The following is a 20,071-nucleotide window of genomic DNA, read 5'->3' on the forward strand; positions in this document are numbered from 1 at the left end:
ACATGGACACAAAACATTTCCATCACTGCAGAAACTTCTGTTGGACCTGACTGACCCAAATTCCTTCCCTAGGTGATCTCACCCAGCTAGTCCCATGGCTTTAAACACCATCTATATGTTGAATTTGAAATTTATACCTCTAGCTCTAACCCAGACTTCAGATTTATACGTAAAGTGCCTAACTGACACAACCACTAGAATGTTATAGAAGGCTATTCAAACTAACATCCAAAACAGGACACTTCACTGTCATCCCCTCCTCCCCTTTCTTTACCCACAAAAGCTTGTTTCTCCTCCTGTCTAGTCCTGGCATGACACCATCCAACCAGGTTTCAAGCCAAACATCTAGCAGTCACCTTGATTCCCAATATCTAATCCATCAATGAGTCTTACTGACTCTATCCATAAAATATATGTCAAATCTACTCTCTTCTGCCTCCCACTGTCATCTTCCTTGTCTAAGGTTTTTGTCTGGATCAGTGTCCTTCTCATACACGATCCCCTGCACCGAAACCTAGCACACAGCATGTGTGCATCAAATATGTTGAAAAAAATTAATAAGTACAATGCTATTTAATAGTGCAAAATAATCTTACTTTTAAAAATATTCATGAATAATACTTGTTAGAGAAATTTTAGAAAACAGATTTAAGAAGATAATAAAAATCACTTCCAGGCAGACTTTACTTAGGATTGATTACAGCTCAATATTATTATTCAGTTTATCAATTACTAATACATTTTCATACTTTCATACACTTTACCTCTGTGCATTTATCTGCATTGTCAGTGCAGCTTACCTCCCCAAAAGAAATTTTCATTGCTCCTTCCTGATCAGTCCAGCCTTTTCTGATTAATCCAGTATAGTTTCTTGACCTCTTAATTATATTCCATGCCTGTCAAGCCCACAGGACTCAGCTCACACAGCAGACATTTATTGTGTTCAGGAGTTCCCAATTTGGTTTCTGTCCCTGCCTGCCACTCAGCTCCTCCCTGTGTCCTCAACTTGCTTGTCAGCCTTAATTCAAAATAACCAATAACTCCAAACAATGTCTACTACTCCACCTTCTTTGATTCTAGGCATTTACTGGTAGCCACTAAAATGCTTGATCACTCCCTATTCATTCCACCTGCAACTAAGTGTGGTCAAGCTGATTTTTCGTACAGGTAATTCCAGTAGTGAGGGGACGGGTAGTAGGGAATGCAGGGGTATCTCCTGGGGCTTGGGTTCTAGACATTATCAATATGTCCAACATCTGCATTGCCTGTGTCAGTTTACAGCACCACCCCAGACATACAATCTCTGCAGCAATCCAAACACTATTATTTGCCTACCCAACAATTCTCTCTCCTCCACCCTCCTCCAACTTCCTCCTCTCCAAGAGAATGTCCATTTTGTTCAGCACCCACCCTACACCAAACAGCCAGATACAACAGGTGAGTTGTATGTCATCCTCCATCCTACCCCAGGCAGCTTTGTGGTCTCATTCCTCTGATGATTGGGCAGGTGATATAAACAAGGCCAGATAGTGAAAGTCTTCTGTGAGAGGTTCTGGAAAAGGTTTCCTCACTCTTAAACAAACAAACAAACAAACAAGGGCCTGATGACAAGATAACCTCTTGAAATCTGGAGACCAGATGTAATTTCTGAGACCACAAAATATCTGCTTTTAAGTAGGAGGGAAAACAGCGTTAAGCTGAAGCCATTGCTGGGAATGGCAGAGCGGGCAGATGAAAGAAAACTATATCCTTTGTAATGTTCTTAAGCTGTTGTTCATACTGAGCCAGAGGCTCTACCTCTGGACTTTCATCTATGTATTTGTAAGCCCAGGGGATTCTGATGCCATCAAAATTTGAGCGGCACTGACTTCCAAACCCACAATTATAAAACTTCACCACCACTACCAGCTAAGTAATCTTAAGCAATTTAACTTTTATAGAATCCTCTTATCTGTGAAGTGCAAAAATAATATTCACCTTATGACCTTATTGTGAGGATACAGCGTTAAGAGGATTTGATAGACTACAGAAAGTGCTACAAGGTCCATTAGCCAAAAAATGATGCCACATAGTTCCTAAACATTTCCCAAACTTGCCTGCTGATACAAATAGACGGATTGGTTAGATGAGTTGATCTTAGGCCTCTCCCCTGAGATTCTGTTTCAGTAGCTCCCTACTGTACCCTAGAAGTCACATTTTTAAAAACACTGTTCTAGGATCTAAGCAAATTTGAATTTAGCAAAGGAACGTGTGAAAATGTTGCTCAGTCATGTCCTACTCTTCGTGATCCTGAGGACTGTAGCCCACCATGCTCCTCTGTCCATGGAGTTCTTCAGGCAAGAATACTGGAGTGGGTTGCCATTTCCTTCTCCAAAGGATCTTCCTGATCCAGGATCCAGGGAAGGAACCCAGGTCTCCTGCATTGCAGAAATATTCTTTACCATCTGAGCAATCAGCGAAGACCTAGCAAAGGAATACACAATGTAAACTCCTATGCAGCAGGAGTTGGGGTTTCCACTGTCTAAATCTAAATCTGCCACTATCTCACTTGAGCAAGCTGTTTAACCTTTCTGGACTTGTTTACTCCTCTGTACACTTGTCCTATCTAACCTACAAGTCCACGGGGAACTGAAGACAAATTACATGTGGGGTGAAGGGGTTTCTCTCAGTATTTTTATATTGCTGTAATGGGAATTTTAAACACAAAATTGAGCAAAATTGAGATAGGGGAGGTGTTGCCTTTATGGTAAAATTAACTGAATAGGACGATGCCATCTCTAGCCCGCCACCTTGAGCCCCTGAGCGTCCACTCCTCTCAGGATCACGGTGAAACCCGAGGTGATCACCTACTCTGGTCACACTGTTCGAGATGTGTGAAAACGTCTAGAAAAGTGAAAAGTCTGAGCGTTGGGAAAGAGGAGAAATACGAAGGCCCTAAATTCAACTTTCTGTACCAAGGTACCTTTAACTGCAAACACTTTCAGAAGCTGCGCATGTGCAACAGAAACATTTCTCTCGGCGTTTCATAAAGAAATGGCGATGTATGCCATTGGCCTCAGGTGGTAAAGCTGGAACACCTGCTACCTTGGGCGCTCCGGGGTTTTTTAGAGCGCACAGGTGGCCTGACATTCTCATAAACTGCAACCAAACTTCTCCAGGGCGTTAATCCGTGAAATTTCAGTTTATGCGCTGGCTGCTTCTTAGCAGAAACCCGCCCCCGACCACCCCTCCGGAAGCCAGCGGAGCGGTCTGAGCCCGGGCTTCCGCCTCTGGCCTTGAACTCCTCCCACCTCAAGCAAACCACACCCACCAGGACGCCCAGTCTCCGAGTTTGAGTCTCCGGAGAGCCCGTAGTTTTGAACTCTGACCGCTCCTCGGCCGGCACCGGGATAGCACGCATGCGTATTTTCTTTGAATGGGTGGCGCCCTTATCCTCGCGTCGGCTGCAGGAGCCCTGGCCTTGCTGCTGCTGGCAGTGAGGCTGTGGGTAGTCCTGAGTCCTCGCGCTCCTGTGCCTCGGCGGTCTCTCAGCCTCTTGGTGGTGGCTGGATCTGGTGAGTATACGGGCCGTGACTGGCGGACTAGGGTCGGGAACTACAAAACCCAGAGTCCACCGCGGCGCTCTTCGCAGCGCCAGTAGGACTTTTTGCAGCTTTGAATGCAGAGATTTGTAGTTTGTCTGTGCCAGCCCAACCTGGGCAAAACGCTGGTTTGTTGTCAAAGTGCCTCCAGCTGCGCGTTTATTGACAAATGCGTAATTTACACTTATCTATAATAAGCCTTTCTGTAGCGTATATTTTTCTAACAAAGTAAGTATCAGTTACCAAAGATGACACAGAAGCCTGTTGATGCAACATGAAATTTCCCTGAAAAAATATTGTTGTTTTGCATTATTAATCTAGACATTTGGGATTTAATTTAGGAATCACAGTTACTGCATGAAAAACGAAACAAACCGAATCGTTGCATTTATAAATATACATATACAAACTCCAGTATTTTGGCCACCTCATGGGAAGAGTTGACTCATTGGAAAAGACTGATGCTGGGAGGGATTGGGGGCAGGAGGAGAAGGGGACTACCGAGGATGAGATGGCTGGACGGCATCACTGACTCGATGGACATGAGTCTGAGTGAACTCCGGGAATTGGTGATGGACAGGGAGGCCTGGCGTGCTCCGATTCATGGGGTCGCAAAGAGTCGAACACGACTGAGCAACTGAACTGAACTGATATACAAAATCTGCGAGTGTATAAGCAATTACCTACCAACAGGAGAACAATACACACCTCAGGATATTGTGTCAGGGAATGAACAACAATCTGTACAGTCAGATAATGCAATCTAAACGGAATCGGCCAGCTCTGTAGGCTCTTACAACTTTAAATGGACAGCTCTGAGAGGCATACACACCGACACTATGTACATACAGAAATGCCAGAAGATTGTATCCAGAAAGATTAATATTTATAGTATTAGCACGTGTTCTAAACTTATGTTCACGTGTAATTCATTATTTTATTCCCTTAATGTGTTTTGAGCCATGGGAGAGAGGGCAGGCAGTAAACTAAGCCCTGAAAATAACAAAACTGATTAACATTACTTGTCGTGGAGTGCTGACTATGTCCCAAGCACTGAAAGGTGTGAGGGAACAGCTGTGAATGAAATGGAGAATATAGAAAAACTAACAGAAAACAAAAAACAGAATGGATCCTTGCTGCAATGAGAAAAGTGCTGTAACCTGGGAAGTAGGAACTGCTATGTAAGTTCACACTGGGCATCACTTTATCTGAACCTGAGGCAGGAGGCTTCCTGGAAGAAGTGATGTCTAAAGGGATACTTGAAAGATGACTAAGAATTAGCCAGACAAGGGGGAGCTGGGTCTTTGAGGTCTGGAAAGGTGTGTAAAGAAAGCCATGGCACTTGGATGGCCAGACGTGAGAGAGCACTCCTGCAGTGAGTTGGATGTGGGGAGGTAATGATTGGAGAGGGTATTTTAACACCCCCCCAAACACACACACATAGAGCAAGGGACACTACTCCACTGCATTCTACCATGTAGTCATTAGGATCAGTTACCTCTAAATTAACATAATACTGGAGTTAAATGACATCTCTGCTGCTACTGCTGCTAAGTTACTTCAGTTGTGTCCAACTCTGTGTGACCCCATAGACAGCAGCCCACCAGGCTCCACTGTCCCTAGGATTCTCCAGGCAAGAACACTGGAGTGGGTTGCCATTTCCTTCTCCAATGCATGAAAGTGAAAGTGAAGTCGCTCAGTCATGTCCGACTCTTGGAGACCCCAGGGACTGCAGCCCACCAGGCTCCTCCATCCATGGGATTTTCCAGGCAAGAGTACTGGAGTGGGATGCCATTGCCTTCTCCAATGACATCTCTGCCACTTACTAATTTGGTGATCTTGGGCAAATTAGTTAACCTCATTGAACCTTCTATTTCTACTTTGAAAAATTTGAGTTAGGATGAGAGAGTAAATGTGGTGGTAAAGTGCTTAGCAAAGTGCTTGGCACATAGTAATGCATTTAATAAGTGATGACTTTTGATAGTCCTAGTAGCAAAGGAATCTTTTAAAGAATTTTTAATGGAGAGTGACCCAGTTGAATCTGAGCTTTCACAAAGATCATTCAGCCTGCATTATCAAGAGAATGTCTTGACAAAGACTGAGGTAGGGAGACAAGTGGTAGCTTTTTGAATATTTCAGGTGACAGATGACAGCCTGACTGGGGTTGATGAGTGAGGGGATGGAGAAAAGTATATACATTTAAGTGAGATTTAGGAGATAAAAATCACTAGAATTGTGGATTGGAAGTGGAGGGTGATGGGAAGGTGGGCTCAAGAGTGATGTCTGGGTTTCTGGCTTGAGCAGATGGATGGAAGAATGGATGTTCGAGCCATTCACTTAACATCGTGAGATTGGCAGACTGGGAACCAAAACTAAAATCGAGAATTTGTCAGGCAGGTGGTGCCCTCTGTCATTCAAACCATTGAGAGTATGAAGAGTCAAGGACCTCCAAAAGTCATCCAAACCAAAGAAAGATTTGTAGTTAGATAAATAATTTAATAGTTCATGTCCAAAATTTAGGATGGGAAGGCATTTTCCTTGTCTATCCTGAATATCAAAAAATGCTTAATCTTACCATAATGTATCACTTGTTTAAAGAATACCAATCAAAATTATTATTTGTCTTTGAAATACTATGTTTCAAAGACATGTGATCTGCTTAGACAATTTTAGATGTAATATTAAATTGTCTGTCATTGGAGTTATAGCAGTAACAAAATAAAAGCCCTTGCTATCATGGTGTTTACTGTCTATTGGGGCTGGGGTGGGGGAAACCAAAACAGAAAAAGTGAACAGACTGTATAGTTAGTTATAGGCAATAAATACTATGGAGTAGGAGAAAGGAAGCTGCATTTTAGAGAGAATTGTCAGAGAAAGCCTCCTCAGCGAGATGACAGATACCCAACAGCAAGGAGGCCAGAGTGGCTGGAGTAGACTGCGTAAGGTGGGGAAGAAGCAGATGAGGCCCAGTTCAGTTCAGTTCAGTCGCTCAGTCGTGTCCGACTCTTTGCCACCCCATGAATCGCAGCACGCCAGGCCTCCCTGTCCATCACCAATTCCCGGAGTTCACTCAGACTCAACATCCATCGAGTCAGTGATGCCATCCAGCCATCTCATCTTCTGTCGTCCCCTTCTCCTCCTGCCCCCAATCCCACCCAGCATCAGAGTCTTTTCCAACGAGTCAACTCTTCGCATGAGGTGGCCAAAGTACTGGAGTTTCAGCTTTAGCATCATTCCTTCCAAAGAAATCCCAGGGCTGATCTCCTTCAGAATGGACTGGTTGGATCGCCTTGCAGTCCAAGGAACTCTCAGGAGTCATCTCCAACACCACAGTTCAAAAGCATCAATTCTTCAGCGCTCAGCCTTCTTCACAGTCCAACTCTCACATCCATACATGACCACAGGAAAAACCATAGCCTTGACTAGACAAAGTAATGTCTCTGCTTTTGAATATACCATCTAGGTTGGTCATAACTTTTCTTCCAAGGAGTAAGCGTCTTTTAAAATCATGGCTGCAGTCACCATCTGCAGTGATTTCGGAGCCCAAAAAAATAAAGTCTGACACTGTTTCCACTGTTTCTCCATCTATTTCCCATAAAGTGATGGGACCAGATGCCATAATCTTCATTTTCTGAATGTTGAGCTTTAAGCCAACTTTTTCACTCTCCTCTTTCACTTTCATCAAGAGGCTTTTTAGCTCCTCTTCACTTTCTGCCATAAGGGTGGTGTCATCTGCATATCTGAGGTTATTGATATTTCTCCCGGCAATCTTGATTCCAGCTTGTGTTTCTTCCAGTCCAGTGTTTCTCATGATGTACTCTGCATGTAAGTCAAATAAGCAGGGTGACAATATACAGCCTTGATGTACTCCTTTTCCTATTTGGAACCAGTCTGTTGTTCCATGTGGAGTTCTAACTGTTGCTTCCTGACCTGCATACAGATTTCTCAAGAGGCAGGTCAGGTGGTCTGGTATGCCCATCTCTTGAAGAATTTTCCATAGTTTATTGTGATCCACACAGTCAAAGGCTTTGGCATAGTCAATAAAGCAGAAATAGATGTTTTTCTGGAACTCTCTTGCTTTTTCCATGATCCAGCGGATGTTGGCAATTTGATCTCTGGTTCCTCTGCCTTTTCTAAAACCAGCTTGAACATCAGGGAGTTCACGGTTCACGTATTGCTGAAGCCTGGTTTGGAGAATTTTGAGCATTACTTTACTAGTGTGTGAGATGAGTGCAATGGCCCAAGAGCTTACAAAAAGTCTTTTATTCCATATGAGAAGGGGAGCTCCTGGAGGGTTTTGAATAGAGATAAATAATTTGATCAACTCTTTTTAATAGGATTACTCTAGAGGCTATGTTGAGAATAGACTATATTGGGTACTTAAATAGACAAGGGCAGTGAGGGGAATAAACCAGGAAGCTATAGTCATAATCCCTGCAAGAAAGGTGTGGTTTGGATCAGGATGCTTGCAAAGGAAGTTAGGGGTGATTGCATTCTGGGTACATCTTAAGATAGAACTGAGAGGATTTCATTCCCAAAGAATAAATCATAATGAAAGAGTAAAATGGAAGACAAAGCTCATCATTTTAATGACTTGATTCAGTAACAAGGTTAAATTTTCAAAGAATGTATTCAGTGAGGGTTTCCTTTAAAGGAAAAAAAAAAAAGGAAAAAAGACCATGAAAGCAAGTAAAATGAAGTCTTAACTGCAGTGGAAGATGTTATGTATATTAGGTTTTATCCTTAATTGTTCCAGCTGTGAAAATAAGTACCTACTTTGCAAACTACCACACTTTTGCAAAGTTAAAAACAAAAATTCTAAGATGAGTATGAGATGTGTGAATTACTTGCATAAGAAGATGGGTGACAAGTTATGGACAGAGGCGCCTGGTAGGCTACAGTCCATGGGGTCACAAAGAGTCGAACAGGACTGAGCAGCTAACACTTTCATTCACTTTCACAGAAGAAAATGGGTGACAAGTTATTAAGTTACAGTATGATTCTAATTCCCATTATATTTACTCTGTACTGACTATTTCTATATCTAATTCCTTCTGAGATCTAGAGAGTAATCTTTCCCTTTCTACTATAAGAAAATATATGTGCTTCGAGAAAACACATACTTAATTTGTTTGATTATCCTACTTGTTTGTTTGTATCACTATTGAAAGCTTTCTTACAACAGGGGGAGCTTTGTAGCAGGCGAAGCTTTGTAGCATGACCAGAAGCAAAGAAGAGGTAACAAATAAGATGAACACAGAGAATGTTAAAGACAACAACCTGGCTGAGGCCAAGGGATTGTGCAGTTAAATAGATATGATAGGGCTCATTCTTAAGAAGTTCAATTGCCTTGCTTAATTGGCATATAGTTAATGAGATAAATATATTCTTTTGATTTTTTTTTCCCCTGAAAGAAACCTTAATGAACATGGTTGATTTTTAAATTCATGGTTTTAAAATTAAAGTGGTAAAATTTTGGAGATTGTACGATTTCAGAAATTGAACACACAGTGGTTGGGTGAAGTTTGGTAAGTATTTGAGGACCTGCAGAGAGCTGAGACTTCTATTAGGAGGTGTTGAACAAAAGTCTTCCTTAGAAAGATCTGAGCCCTGGCAATCAGCACTCATGCCTGCCTAATATTACTTCACAACATGGAAGCCTTCAGCAGCTGCTTCCCATTTTCCAACCTACTTTGCTGACCTTACTTCACCTTCATCTTTCTTCCCAGTATTCCCACCAAGCCTTGAACACCCATCCCAGATCTTGTCTTCTCATGTCCTAATGATCCCACCCCACCCAGTGGCATCCCTATACCTGTCTGCCCATTAGCTTCACTTTTAAGTCATCTCAGCCTTTACCAGGGATCTTCTCTATGCTGAGGGCATTGCTTTTCATAACAGTTTGCTTGCCTGTCCCCCTCATTTTAATGTTTTTTTGCTGTCTTGCATCACTCTTTATATACCTGTGTGTGTCTTGCCCCTCTCCCATCAGACTTCTTGATAACAGGACCTGTGTTTTATACCAGGCTTCCCAAGTGATGCAGTGGGAATCTGCCTGCAATGCAGGAGACTTGAGACACAGTTTTGATCCCTGTGTCAAGAAGGCCCCCTAGAGAAGGAAATGCTAAGTCTCTCCAGTATTCTTTGCTAGGATAATCCCATGGACAGAGGAGCCTGGTGGACTACAGTCCATGGCGTCGCAAAGAGTTGGGCAAGACTGAGCCACTGAGCATGCACAGTACAGTGTCTTATACTTCTTTGTACCTTCTTCAGCTAGTATAGTAGCACGACTTACTGCTGGTACTGATTTTATTTTTATACATTTATTATCCTCTTCCCCCATATAGAAGTAATATTTCTACAAGGGCACAGATTATTGTTTCCAGATATTCCTTCTGTATTTTGAGAAATGCACAAAAGTTAGCATTAGGATAACATCATCAGGTGGGTATGTCCATTACAAGTTTCTTCATCTTAGGCCTTCTAATATTTTTTCCAGGTGGGCATACCACTGAGATCCTAAGGCTGCTGGAGAACCTGTCCAATGCTTATTCTCCTAGACATTATATCGTTGCTGACACTGATGAAATGAGTACCCATAAAATAAATTCTTTTGAACAAATTCGAGCTGATAGAAACCCCAGTGCCACGGTAAGTAATAATTTCTGTGTCTAAGAAAGTTACAGGTTGTATATTGAATTTCATTCTCTCATGAAGCAATCTCATGGCACTTCAGTGCCCTGCTCACACAATACAGTCACATGTTTATTGCCAATGAAACATAGTGCCTTTTCTACCCAAAGATAAAAGCTTCTTTAAAATAAATCTTCAGATAAAAATGGTTGCTAATTTCTTGTATTCTTTTCTTTTAAATGGAGATTTTTTTTTGTAATTCCAACTGCAAAAATTGTTTTATTTATAAGTACATACATTAAAGCATCCAGTTCATGTGCTTATTGGCTCTTTGTTAAAGTTTTTTTTTTTTTTTGAAGAACACACCAAAGTGTAATTCTTTTTAATATTTATCTATTTATTTGGCTGTGCTGGGTTTTAGTTGCAATGTGCATACTCTTGGTCGTGGCATGTGGGATATAATTCCTTGACCAGGGATTGAACCTGAGCCCCCTGCATTGGAAGCATGGAGTCTTAGCCACTGGACCATCAAGGAAGTCTCTCATTAAAGTTCTTTATCAATGTATTATGTGTATTGATAATTTATCTGTTACTACTGTTTATCCTTCCAATTATATCTGTATCTGCCTTAAAATTACTTCTCAACTCCTCGTTGCTCACTTCATTTTAGCATTTTAATCAGAATTTGGAGTAAATTGAAAAAAAAAGTAAAACTATTTTATCAAGGAAAGAAACCAGAGCTGTTCTTTATTAGATTGTCTCCATCGTTCCCTCTCTCTGGTACCTGCCTGGCCATGGAGCTCCAACAGGTAGTTCAGGAATGGACAGACAACCCAGCTCAGGCCACTCAAAGTGTTCCTCTGGGCTCTTTGGACTTGAGCTCTATAAAAGAGAAAACTTGGAGAAAAGCAGTCATGTTTTCACCTGCTAGCTAAAGACAGACTGCAGCTAGAGCAAACTATGAAGTTAATATACAGGAAGAGCAAGATGGGAAAGCAGATGCTGAGTCCTGCCTTCAATTACTCCAGAGCTGCCCTGATATGGGCCCTATCGTTGTTATCTTTCTTGGAAATCAGGATGCACTAATGGGTAACTCACCCTCTACTGACCTTTTTAGCTAGTTAAACCTTGTTTTAGTTACGATTTGGTCACTTGTAAGTGTCATCCCTCACTGTGTGCATGCGTGCTAACTCACTTCAGTCATGTCTGACTCTTGGCAACTCTGTGGACTGCAGAGTTCTTCTGCCAGGCTTCTCTGTCCATGGGATTCTCCAGGCAAGAATACTGGAGTGGGTAGCTATTCCCTCTTCCAGGGGATCTTTCTGACCCAGGGATCAAACCCATGTCTTAAATCTCCTGCATTGGCAGGTGGGTTCTTCACTACTAGTGTGACCTGGGAAGCCCCTGATCCCTCACTTCAGTTCAGTTCAGTCGCTCAGTCATATCCGACTCCTTTCGACCCCATGAACTGCAGCACACCAGGCCTCCCTGTCCCTCACCAACTCCCGGAGCCTACCCAAACTCATGTCCATTGAGTCGGTGATGCCATCCAACCATCTCATCCTCTGTCGTCCCCTTCTCCTCCTGCCCTCAAATCTTTCCCAGCATCAGGGTCTTTTCAAATGAGTCAGCTCTTCGCATCAGGTGGCCATCCCTCACTTACGCACTACTAAAATGTGTTCTTGGAAGATACCCGTTAAACAAGATTGAAATCCACCTGCTATTATTCAGCCATAGTGAAATATGTGGTATGGGATGAGCCAAAATGCTTCATTTCTGTTTCAGGACTCAATACTGTGTTAGTTTCCTAGCGCTGTTATAACAAAGTACTATACACAGGGTGCCTTGAAGCAATGGAAATTTATTCTCTCACTTCATTTGTAGTTGTTATAAAATAATGGCTGTATTCTGTATAATATATCCTTATAACTTATTTATTTTATGTGTAGGAGTTTAATCCCTTCTCCAACTTGCCCCTCCCTCTTTCCCTTGCCCCATTGGGAAACACTAATTCGTTTTCTGTATCTGTGATTTTATTTCTTTTTTATTATATTCACTGGTTTATTTTTTAGATTACACATGTGATATTATACAGTATTTGTCTTTCTCTAACTTACTTCGCTTAGTATATATGCTCCAAGTCAATGCATATTGTTGCATTTGGCGAAATTTCGTTCTTTTTATAGCTGAGTAGTATTTCATTGTGCACGTGTGTGTGTACACTACATCTTCTTTACCCATTCATCTGTTGATGGACACTTAGGTTCCTTCCGTATCTTGGCAGTTGTATATAATGCTGCTATAAACCTTGGGGTGCATGTATCTTTTCGATTTAGTGTTTTTGTTTCTTTTTTCAAATATATACCCAGGAGTGGAATTGCTGGGTCATGTGGTAGTTCTATTTTTAGTTTTTGGGAAACCTCCATACTGTTTTCCACGATAGCTGCACCAACGGACATTCTTACCGACAGTGTATGAGGGTTCTTTTTTTCCCACATCCTCGCCAACATTTGTTATCTGTGTTCTTTTTGATGACAGCCAGACAAGTGTGAGGTGATATCTCATTGTGGTTGTAACTGACATTTCCCTGATCATTGGCCATCTGATCTTTTCTTTGGAAAATTGTCTGTGCAGATATTCTGCCCCTTTTTTAATCAGGTTGCTGGGCTTTTTTTTTTTTCCTTTTTGATATTTGAGCTGTTTATATATTTTTGGATATTAGCCCCTATTGATCATATATTTGCAGATGTCTTCTCCCACTCAGTAGGCTGTTTTTTTGTCAGTGTTTTCCTTTCGTGTGCAGGAGCTTTTAACTTTCATTAGGTTCCATTTGTTTATTTTTGCTTTTGTTGCCTTTTTTTAGGAGATAGATCCAAAATACACTGCTACCATTTCTGTTGGGAGTCTTCTGCCTATGTTTTCTTCCAGGAGTTTTATGGTTTCTGGTCTTGCATTTAGGCCTTTAATCCATTTCAAGTTTATTTTTTCTGTCTGATGTTAGAGAATGTTCTAATTTTATTCTTTTATATGTAGCTATCCAGCTTTCTCATTGCCACTTATTTAAGAGACTGTCGTTTCTTCACTGTGTATTCTTGCCTCCTTTATCCTAAGTAATCGACCATCAGTGTGTGAGTTTATTTCTGGGATCTCTGTTCTGTGCCATTGATCTGTGTGTCTGTTTTTATGCCAGTACAATACTCTTTTGATTACTGTAGCTTAATGGTATAGTCTGAGGTCAGGGAGCACAATTTCTCCAGCTCTGTTCTTTCTCAAGATTGTTTGGCTGTTTTGTTGTCTTTTGTACTTCCATACAAATTAAAAAATTTTTTTAAGTTCTGTGAAAAATGCCATTGGTCATTTGATAGAAATTACATTGAACCTGTGGATTGCCTTGAGTAGCATGGTCATTTTAAGATTATTCTTACAATCTATGAACGTGGTATACCTTTACATCTGTTTATGTGGTCTTCAGTTTCCTTCATCAGTGTCTTATAATTTTCCGAACACAGGACTTTTTCCTCCTTAGGTAGGTTTATTCCTTGGTATTTTATTCTTTTTTGTGCAATTGTAAGTGGGATTGTTTCCTTAGTTTCTCTTTCTGATAGTTTGTGATTAGTGTGTGGAAATGCAGCAGATTTTTGTATATTAATTTATTATCCTGCAATTTTGTTGTACTCATTGATGAACTCTTAATAGATTTTTGGTGGTGTCTTCAGATTTTTTACATATAGTATCATATCATCTGCAAACAGTGACAGTTTTACTTCTTTCCAGTTTGGATTTTTTAATATCTGTTTCCCTGCTGATTTCTGTGGATAGGACTTCCAACACTGTGTTGAATAAACATGGTGAGAGTGGACATTCTTATCTTATTCCTAATTTTAGAAAAAGTGTTTTCAGCTTTTCACTTTTGAGTATGATCTTAGCTGTGGGCTTGTCATATACGGCTTTTATTATGTTGAAGTATGTTATCTCTGTGCCCATTTTCAATATCATTAATAGATGTTGAAGTTTATGAAAAAGTTTTTCTGCATCTGTATGATTGTATGGCTTTTATGCTTCAGTTTGTTAATGTGGTGTATCATATTTATTGATTTGCAGATATTGAAAAATCCTAACATCCTGGGATAAACTTCACTTAATTGTAGTATATCATCCTTTTAATATATTGTTAGAGTCAGTTAGAGCTAGTGTTTCATTGAGGATTTTGCATCTATGTTCATCAGTGATCTTGGCCTGTAATTTATTTTTTGTGGTCTCTCTGTCTGGTTTGGGTGGCAAGGTGATGCTGACCTCATAGAATGAGTTTGAAAGTGTTCCTTCCTCTGCACATTTTTAGAATAGTTGGAGAAGGATAGGTGTTGACTCTTCTCTAAATGTTTGGTGGAATTCACCTGTGAAGCCTTCTGATCCTGAACTTTGGTTTGTTTGGAATTTTTTTTAAATTATTGATTCATTTTCATTTCTGGTAATTGATCTGTCCATATTTGTATTTCTTCCCGAGAAGAAATGTAAGAGTTTTAGGAATTTGTCCACTTCTTCTAAGTTGCCCATTTTGTATTGCCACATAGTTGTGGTAGCCTCATGATTCTTTGTCGTTCTGTGGTGTAGGTTGTAACTTCTTTTTCATTTCTGATTTTATCGATTTGGGCCCACTTTCTTTTTCTCCTTAATGAATCTGGCTAGAGGTTTTATCAATTTTGTTTATCTTTTCAAAGAACCAACTCTTAGTTTCGTTGATCTTTTCTATTGTTTTTTAGTCTCTCTCTCATTTATTTCCACTCTGACCTCTATAAGTTCTTTTTTTCTGTTAGCTTTAGGTTTTGTTTTTCTCTTTCTAGCTCCTTTAGATTTGAGGCTAGGTTTCTGATCTGAGATTTTTCTTGTTTCCTGGGGTAAGCTTGTATTGCTGTAAATGTCCATTTTAGAACTGCTTTTGCTGCATCCCATAGGTTTTGGATCATTGTGTTTTCATTTTCATTTGTCTTCACATATTTTTTTTTTTACTTCTTTTTCAATTTCTTCAGCAATCCATTCATTGTTCAGTAGCATAGTGTTTAGCTTTCACGGGTCTATATGTGTTTTAAAGCTTTTCTTTTAGAGTTGACTGTTGGTCTCATAGCAGTGTGGTCAGAAAAGATGCTTGATAGTACTCTAGTTTTCTTAAATTTATCAAGGCTTCTTCTGTGTGAAGCATGTAATATATCCTGAAAAATGTTCCATGTGCACTTGAAAAGAATGTGTATTCTGCTGCTTGTAGATGGAATGGTCTATAAATACTCCTAAGTCCATCAGGACTATTGTGTCATTTAGGGCTAGTACTTTTTTTATTAATCTTCTATCTGGTCTGGATGATCTGTTTATTGATGTGAGTAGGGTGTTAAAGTCCCTTACTATTACTGTCGATTTTTCCCTTTGTATCTGTATTTCTTTTATGTATTTAGATGCTTCTATGTTGGGTGCATATGTTTATATCTTCGTAGAGCAATTTCTTGATCATTATGTAATGTCCTTCTTTGTCTCTTATAACAGTGTTTATTTTAAAATCTATTTCTTCTGCTATAAGTATTGCTACCCCAGCTTTCTTTTGATTTCCACTTGCATAGAATATGTTTTTCTATCACCTCATTTTTAGTCTGTGTGTATCTTTAGATCTGAAGTGCATCTCTTGTAGGCAGCTTTTTTTTTTAACCACTCATTGTCTTTGATTAGATCATTTAGTCCAGTTAAATTTAAAGTAATTATTAATATGCATGTTCTTATTGCCATTTTGTTCATTGTCTTGTAGGTCTTTCTTGTTCTTGTTCTTCTTTTGTTCTCTCATGATTTGATGACTGTATTTAGGATCAGGTTTGGATTCTTTTTTCTTTTTGCATGAGATATATATATGATTATGATTTTATATATATATATGATTGAATTCATGATCTCTTAATTTCAACTGCATTTTAACAACTTTGCATTTGTATTCTCCTCCCCTCATGATAACTGTTTTAGATATCATGTTTTACCAGGAGTTGTTTCGTGTATCCCTTATCTGATTATTGTGGATATAGATGGTTTTACTACTTTGGTCTTTAACCTTCCTGCTAGCTTTGTGCATGGAAAATTTCCTACCTTTCCTGTATTTTTGCCTTTGAAAGTAAAAGTGAAACTCACTCAGTCGTATCCAACTCTTTTCTACCCCATGGACTATATAGTCCATGGAGTTCTCCAGGCTAGAATACTGGAGTGGGTAACTGTTCCCTTTTCCAAGGGATCTTCCCAACTTAGGGATCAAACCCAGGTCTCCCACATTGCAAGCAGATTCTTTACCAGCTGAGCCACCAGGAAAGCCTGAGAATACTGGAGTGGGTAGCCTATCCCTTCTCCAATAGATCTCCCCGACTCAGAAATCGAACTGGGGTCTCCTGCATTGCAGGCGGATTCTTTACGAGCTGAGCTACAGCCTTTACTGATTGATTTTTTTCATTCATATTTTCATGTTTCTAGTTTCTAATTGTGACCTTTTCTTTTTCACCTGTAGAAGTTCCTTTAACATTTCTTGTAAAGCTGGTTTGGTGGTGCATTTTAACAAAATTAGTTTTTCTAATTCATGAGCACAGAATATCTTTTTATTTATTGGTGTCTTTAATTTCTTTCATCACTGTCCAATAATTTTCAGTGAACAAGTCTTTCACCTCCTTGGCTAAATTTATTCCTAAGTATTTTATTCTTTTTGATGCAGTCATAAATGATATTGTTTTCTTAATTTCTCTTTCTGATAGTTTGTTAATAGTTGTAGAAATACAAAAGATTTTTGCCTGTTGATTTTGTATCCAGAACTTTGCTGAATGTGTCTCTTAATTCCAACAGTTTTTTGGTGGAGTCTTTAGGGTTTTCTATATATAAAATATCATAGCACCAACAAATAGTCACTATTTTGTTCTTCTTTTCCAGTTTAAGTTTTGTATAATTTGTCTACAATGGCCCCAATGTCTGGCCCCAGTGTGTTATTTTTGTTATGGAAATATAACTTTACAGGCTTTCTGTTTCTTTTAAAACCAGTGTAACTAAGATATTTTTCTAAGAACATGTTTAATTTTGGTAACTTTGTAAATATTTTGGCATTAGTATTTTCATAATATTCTCTTGCTGGTTTTGTAATCTGTGCTATAGCGTTTGCGTATTTTCCATCTCTTTTGAGTTTTGTGTGTCATGATGTTTTAAATGTGTCTTTTATAAATGACAAAGTATAATTTTAAAATTCAAAACTGAGAATCATTGTCTCTTAACAAACATGTTTGGTAGATGTATGTTTATTTTTGGTTACTAATATATTAGATTTATTTCTACTGTTTTATTTGGTTCTTTCTACTTACCATTTTCTTTGAATCTTTTTTGGTTCCGTTTCTGCCTTCTGTTTGCACTGAGTTTTCATTGTCCTCCTCTTATCCTGGAATGGAAATTACCCTCTTCTCTTGGGTATTTTCTTTAAACTGTTAATACAGATATCCAACTTAAAATCAAAATCTTATTATTTCCAGTATTCTGAAAACAAAGAAAAGGCTTTTAGAATATTTTAACTGTGAGCACCACCTCCCATCCTATATGTTATTGTTCAGAGTTTTGGTTCTACTTTGTTTTTACTCCACTTATATTACTTATTACTATTATTTTATGCAGTTTATATTTATTTAGATGTAGGTAATATTTTCTTTCCTCACCCTCACTACTCCTTTCTTTTGGATCCACTATTTTTCTTCTAGAAATATATATATATATTTAGTTCTTTCATGGAAGGTCTGTAAGGGATTTATTCTTTCCATTTTGTTTGTTTGAAAATATGTTTGGGTTTGGCCCTCCTTTGATTGCATTCTGTATTTAGAATTCTAGTTTGAATTTTTCCCTTAATAACTGTGAATTTGGCATTCATTTATTTATTTAACAAGTATTTATTGCATTCCCATTGGGTGCTAGGGATACATTAGTGAATAAATTACAAGTGTCTTTTCCTTTATGGTGTCTATATCTCAGTAGGGGGATAATAATCAAGATATTTAAGTAAAATGTATAATTTGCTAGTGATAAATGCTAAAGAAAGAAATAGAGCAGGGAAATAGAGCAGTAAAAGGGAACAAAGACTATTGGGGAGTTGAAGGGAGACTGCAGTTTTGGGTAGAGTGGTTAGGAAAGGTGATATTTGAACCAAGACTTGATGGAGGTATGGTGCAAAGCAGCCTGAGAAAAGCCAGTTCTTGAAGAGGAAACAAGAACTGCAGTGAAGCACCCTGAGACAGAATTGTACCTGGCATATTTATGAAACAGCAAAGGAGATCAGTGTGGCCAAAGCAGAGTAAGCAAGAGAAAGCTCAGTAGGTTATGAAGCCATAGACGTCAAAGTGGGGATAACAGGGTCAGATCTTTTAAGACCTTTTAGTCCATTTTTATTCTTGGGTTTTTTTCCCCCCATGAGTGATGTGGGGAACCATTGGGAAGTTTTAAAGGGGAATGATGTGATCTGGCTTATATTTTAATAGGATCATTTTGGCTGCTGAATACACTAAAAGGGGCAAGGGCAGAAGTGAGGAAAGCAGTTTGGAGGCCATTGCAATAATTCAGGTGAGAGACCAGCATGGCTTGGACAAGGATGGCAGTGATGGGTGTGATGGGGAACAGTCAGGTTCTGGACATACTGTGAAGGAAGCACTAATGGGATTTCCTGGCAGACAAGGTGTGAGATGTGGAGAAAAAACAGTGGGAGATGACATCCAGATTTTTGGCCTGAGCTACCAGGAAAATGGAGCTGCCACTCATTTACATGAGGAAGACTACATGCGAGAACAGCAGGCCCGAGTGTAAGATATCTATAAATATATAAGCAAGGGTGTTGGCTGTGCAGTTAGATGTATGAGTCTGAAGTTGAAGGAAGCTGGTCTTCAACATGAATTTTGGAGTCACCTGTGTTTACATCAGTTCAGTTCAGTCTCTCAGTCATGTCCGACTCTTTGCGACCCCGTGAATCGCAGCATGCCAGGCCTCCCTGTCCATCACCAACTCCCGGAGTTCACTCAGACTCACGTCCATCGAGTCAGTGATGCCGTGCAGCCATCTCATCCTCGGTCGTCCCCTTTCCCTCCTGCCCCCAATCCCTCCCAGCATCAGAGTCTTTTCCAACGAGTCAACTCTTCGCATGAGGTGGCCAAAGTACTGGAGTTTCAGCTTTAGCAACATTCCTTCCAAAGAAATCCCAGGGTTGATCTCCTTCAGAATGGACTGGTTGGATCTCCTTGCAGTCCAAGGGACTCTCAAGAGTCTTCTCCAACACCACAGTTCAAAAGCATCAATTCTTCGGCGCTCAGCCTTCTTCACAGTCCAACTCTCACATCCATACATGACCACAGGAAAAACCATAGCCTTGACTAGACGGACCTTAGTCAGCAAAGTAATGTCTGCTTTTCAATATGCTGTCTAGGTTGGTCATAACTTTCCTTCCAAGGAGTAAGCGTCTTTTAATTTCATGGCTGCAGTCACCATCTGCAGTGATTTTGGAGCCCCCCAAAATAAAATCTGACACTGTTTCCACTGTCTCCCCATCTATTTCCCATGAAGTGATGGGACCAGATGCCATGATCTTCATTTTCTGAATGTTGAGCTTTAGGCCAACTTTTTCACTCTCCACTTTCACTTTCATCAAAAGGCTTTTTAGCTCCTCTTCACTTTCTGCCATAAGGGTGGTATCATCTGCATATCTGAAGTTATTGATATTTCTCCCAGCAATCTTGATTCCAGCTTGTGCTTCTTCCAGTCCAGCATTTCTCATGATGTACTCTGAGACATATAAGTTAAATAAGCAGGGTGACAATATACAGCCTTGA

At 39.8% G+C, this 20,071-nt stretch overlaps 1 protein-coding gene across 2 annotated transcripts in view; it reads left to right on the forward strand.

Annotated features, from left to right (window-relative positions):
- The first annotated feature begins 3,277 nt into the window (after positions 1–3,277).
- The window catches only part of ALG14 (ALG14 UDP-N-acetylglucosaminyltransferase subunit), a 118,916-nt gene continuing 102,122 nt past the window's right edge, over positions 3,278–20,071 (forward strand). The window contains exons 1-2 of one of the 2 annotated variants that reach the window (XM_040232260.1): positions 3,278–3,554; positions 10,081–10,232. In XM_040232260.1, coding sequence (XP_040088194.1) covers positions 3,416–3,554; positions 10,081–10,232 — 291 coding nt within the window. In that variant the 5' untranslated portion in view covers positions 3,278–3,415. The remainder of the gene's footprint in view (positions 3,555–10,080; positions 10,233–20,071) is intronic. The other variant, XM_040232261.1, reaches the window with a different exon arrangement.

Source organism: Oryx dammah, unplaced genomic scaffold (genome assembly GCF_014754425.2).
Source record: "Oryx dammah isolate SB20612 unplaced genomic scaffold, SCBI_Odam_1.1 HiC_scaffold_28, whole genome shotgun sequence".
Taxonomy (NCBI): Eukaryota; Metazoa; Chordata; class Mammalia; order Artiodactyla; family Bovidae; genus Oryx; species Oryx dammah.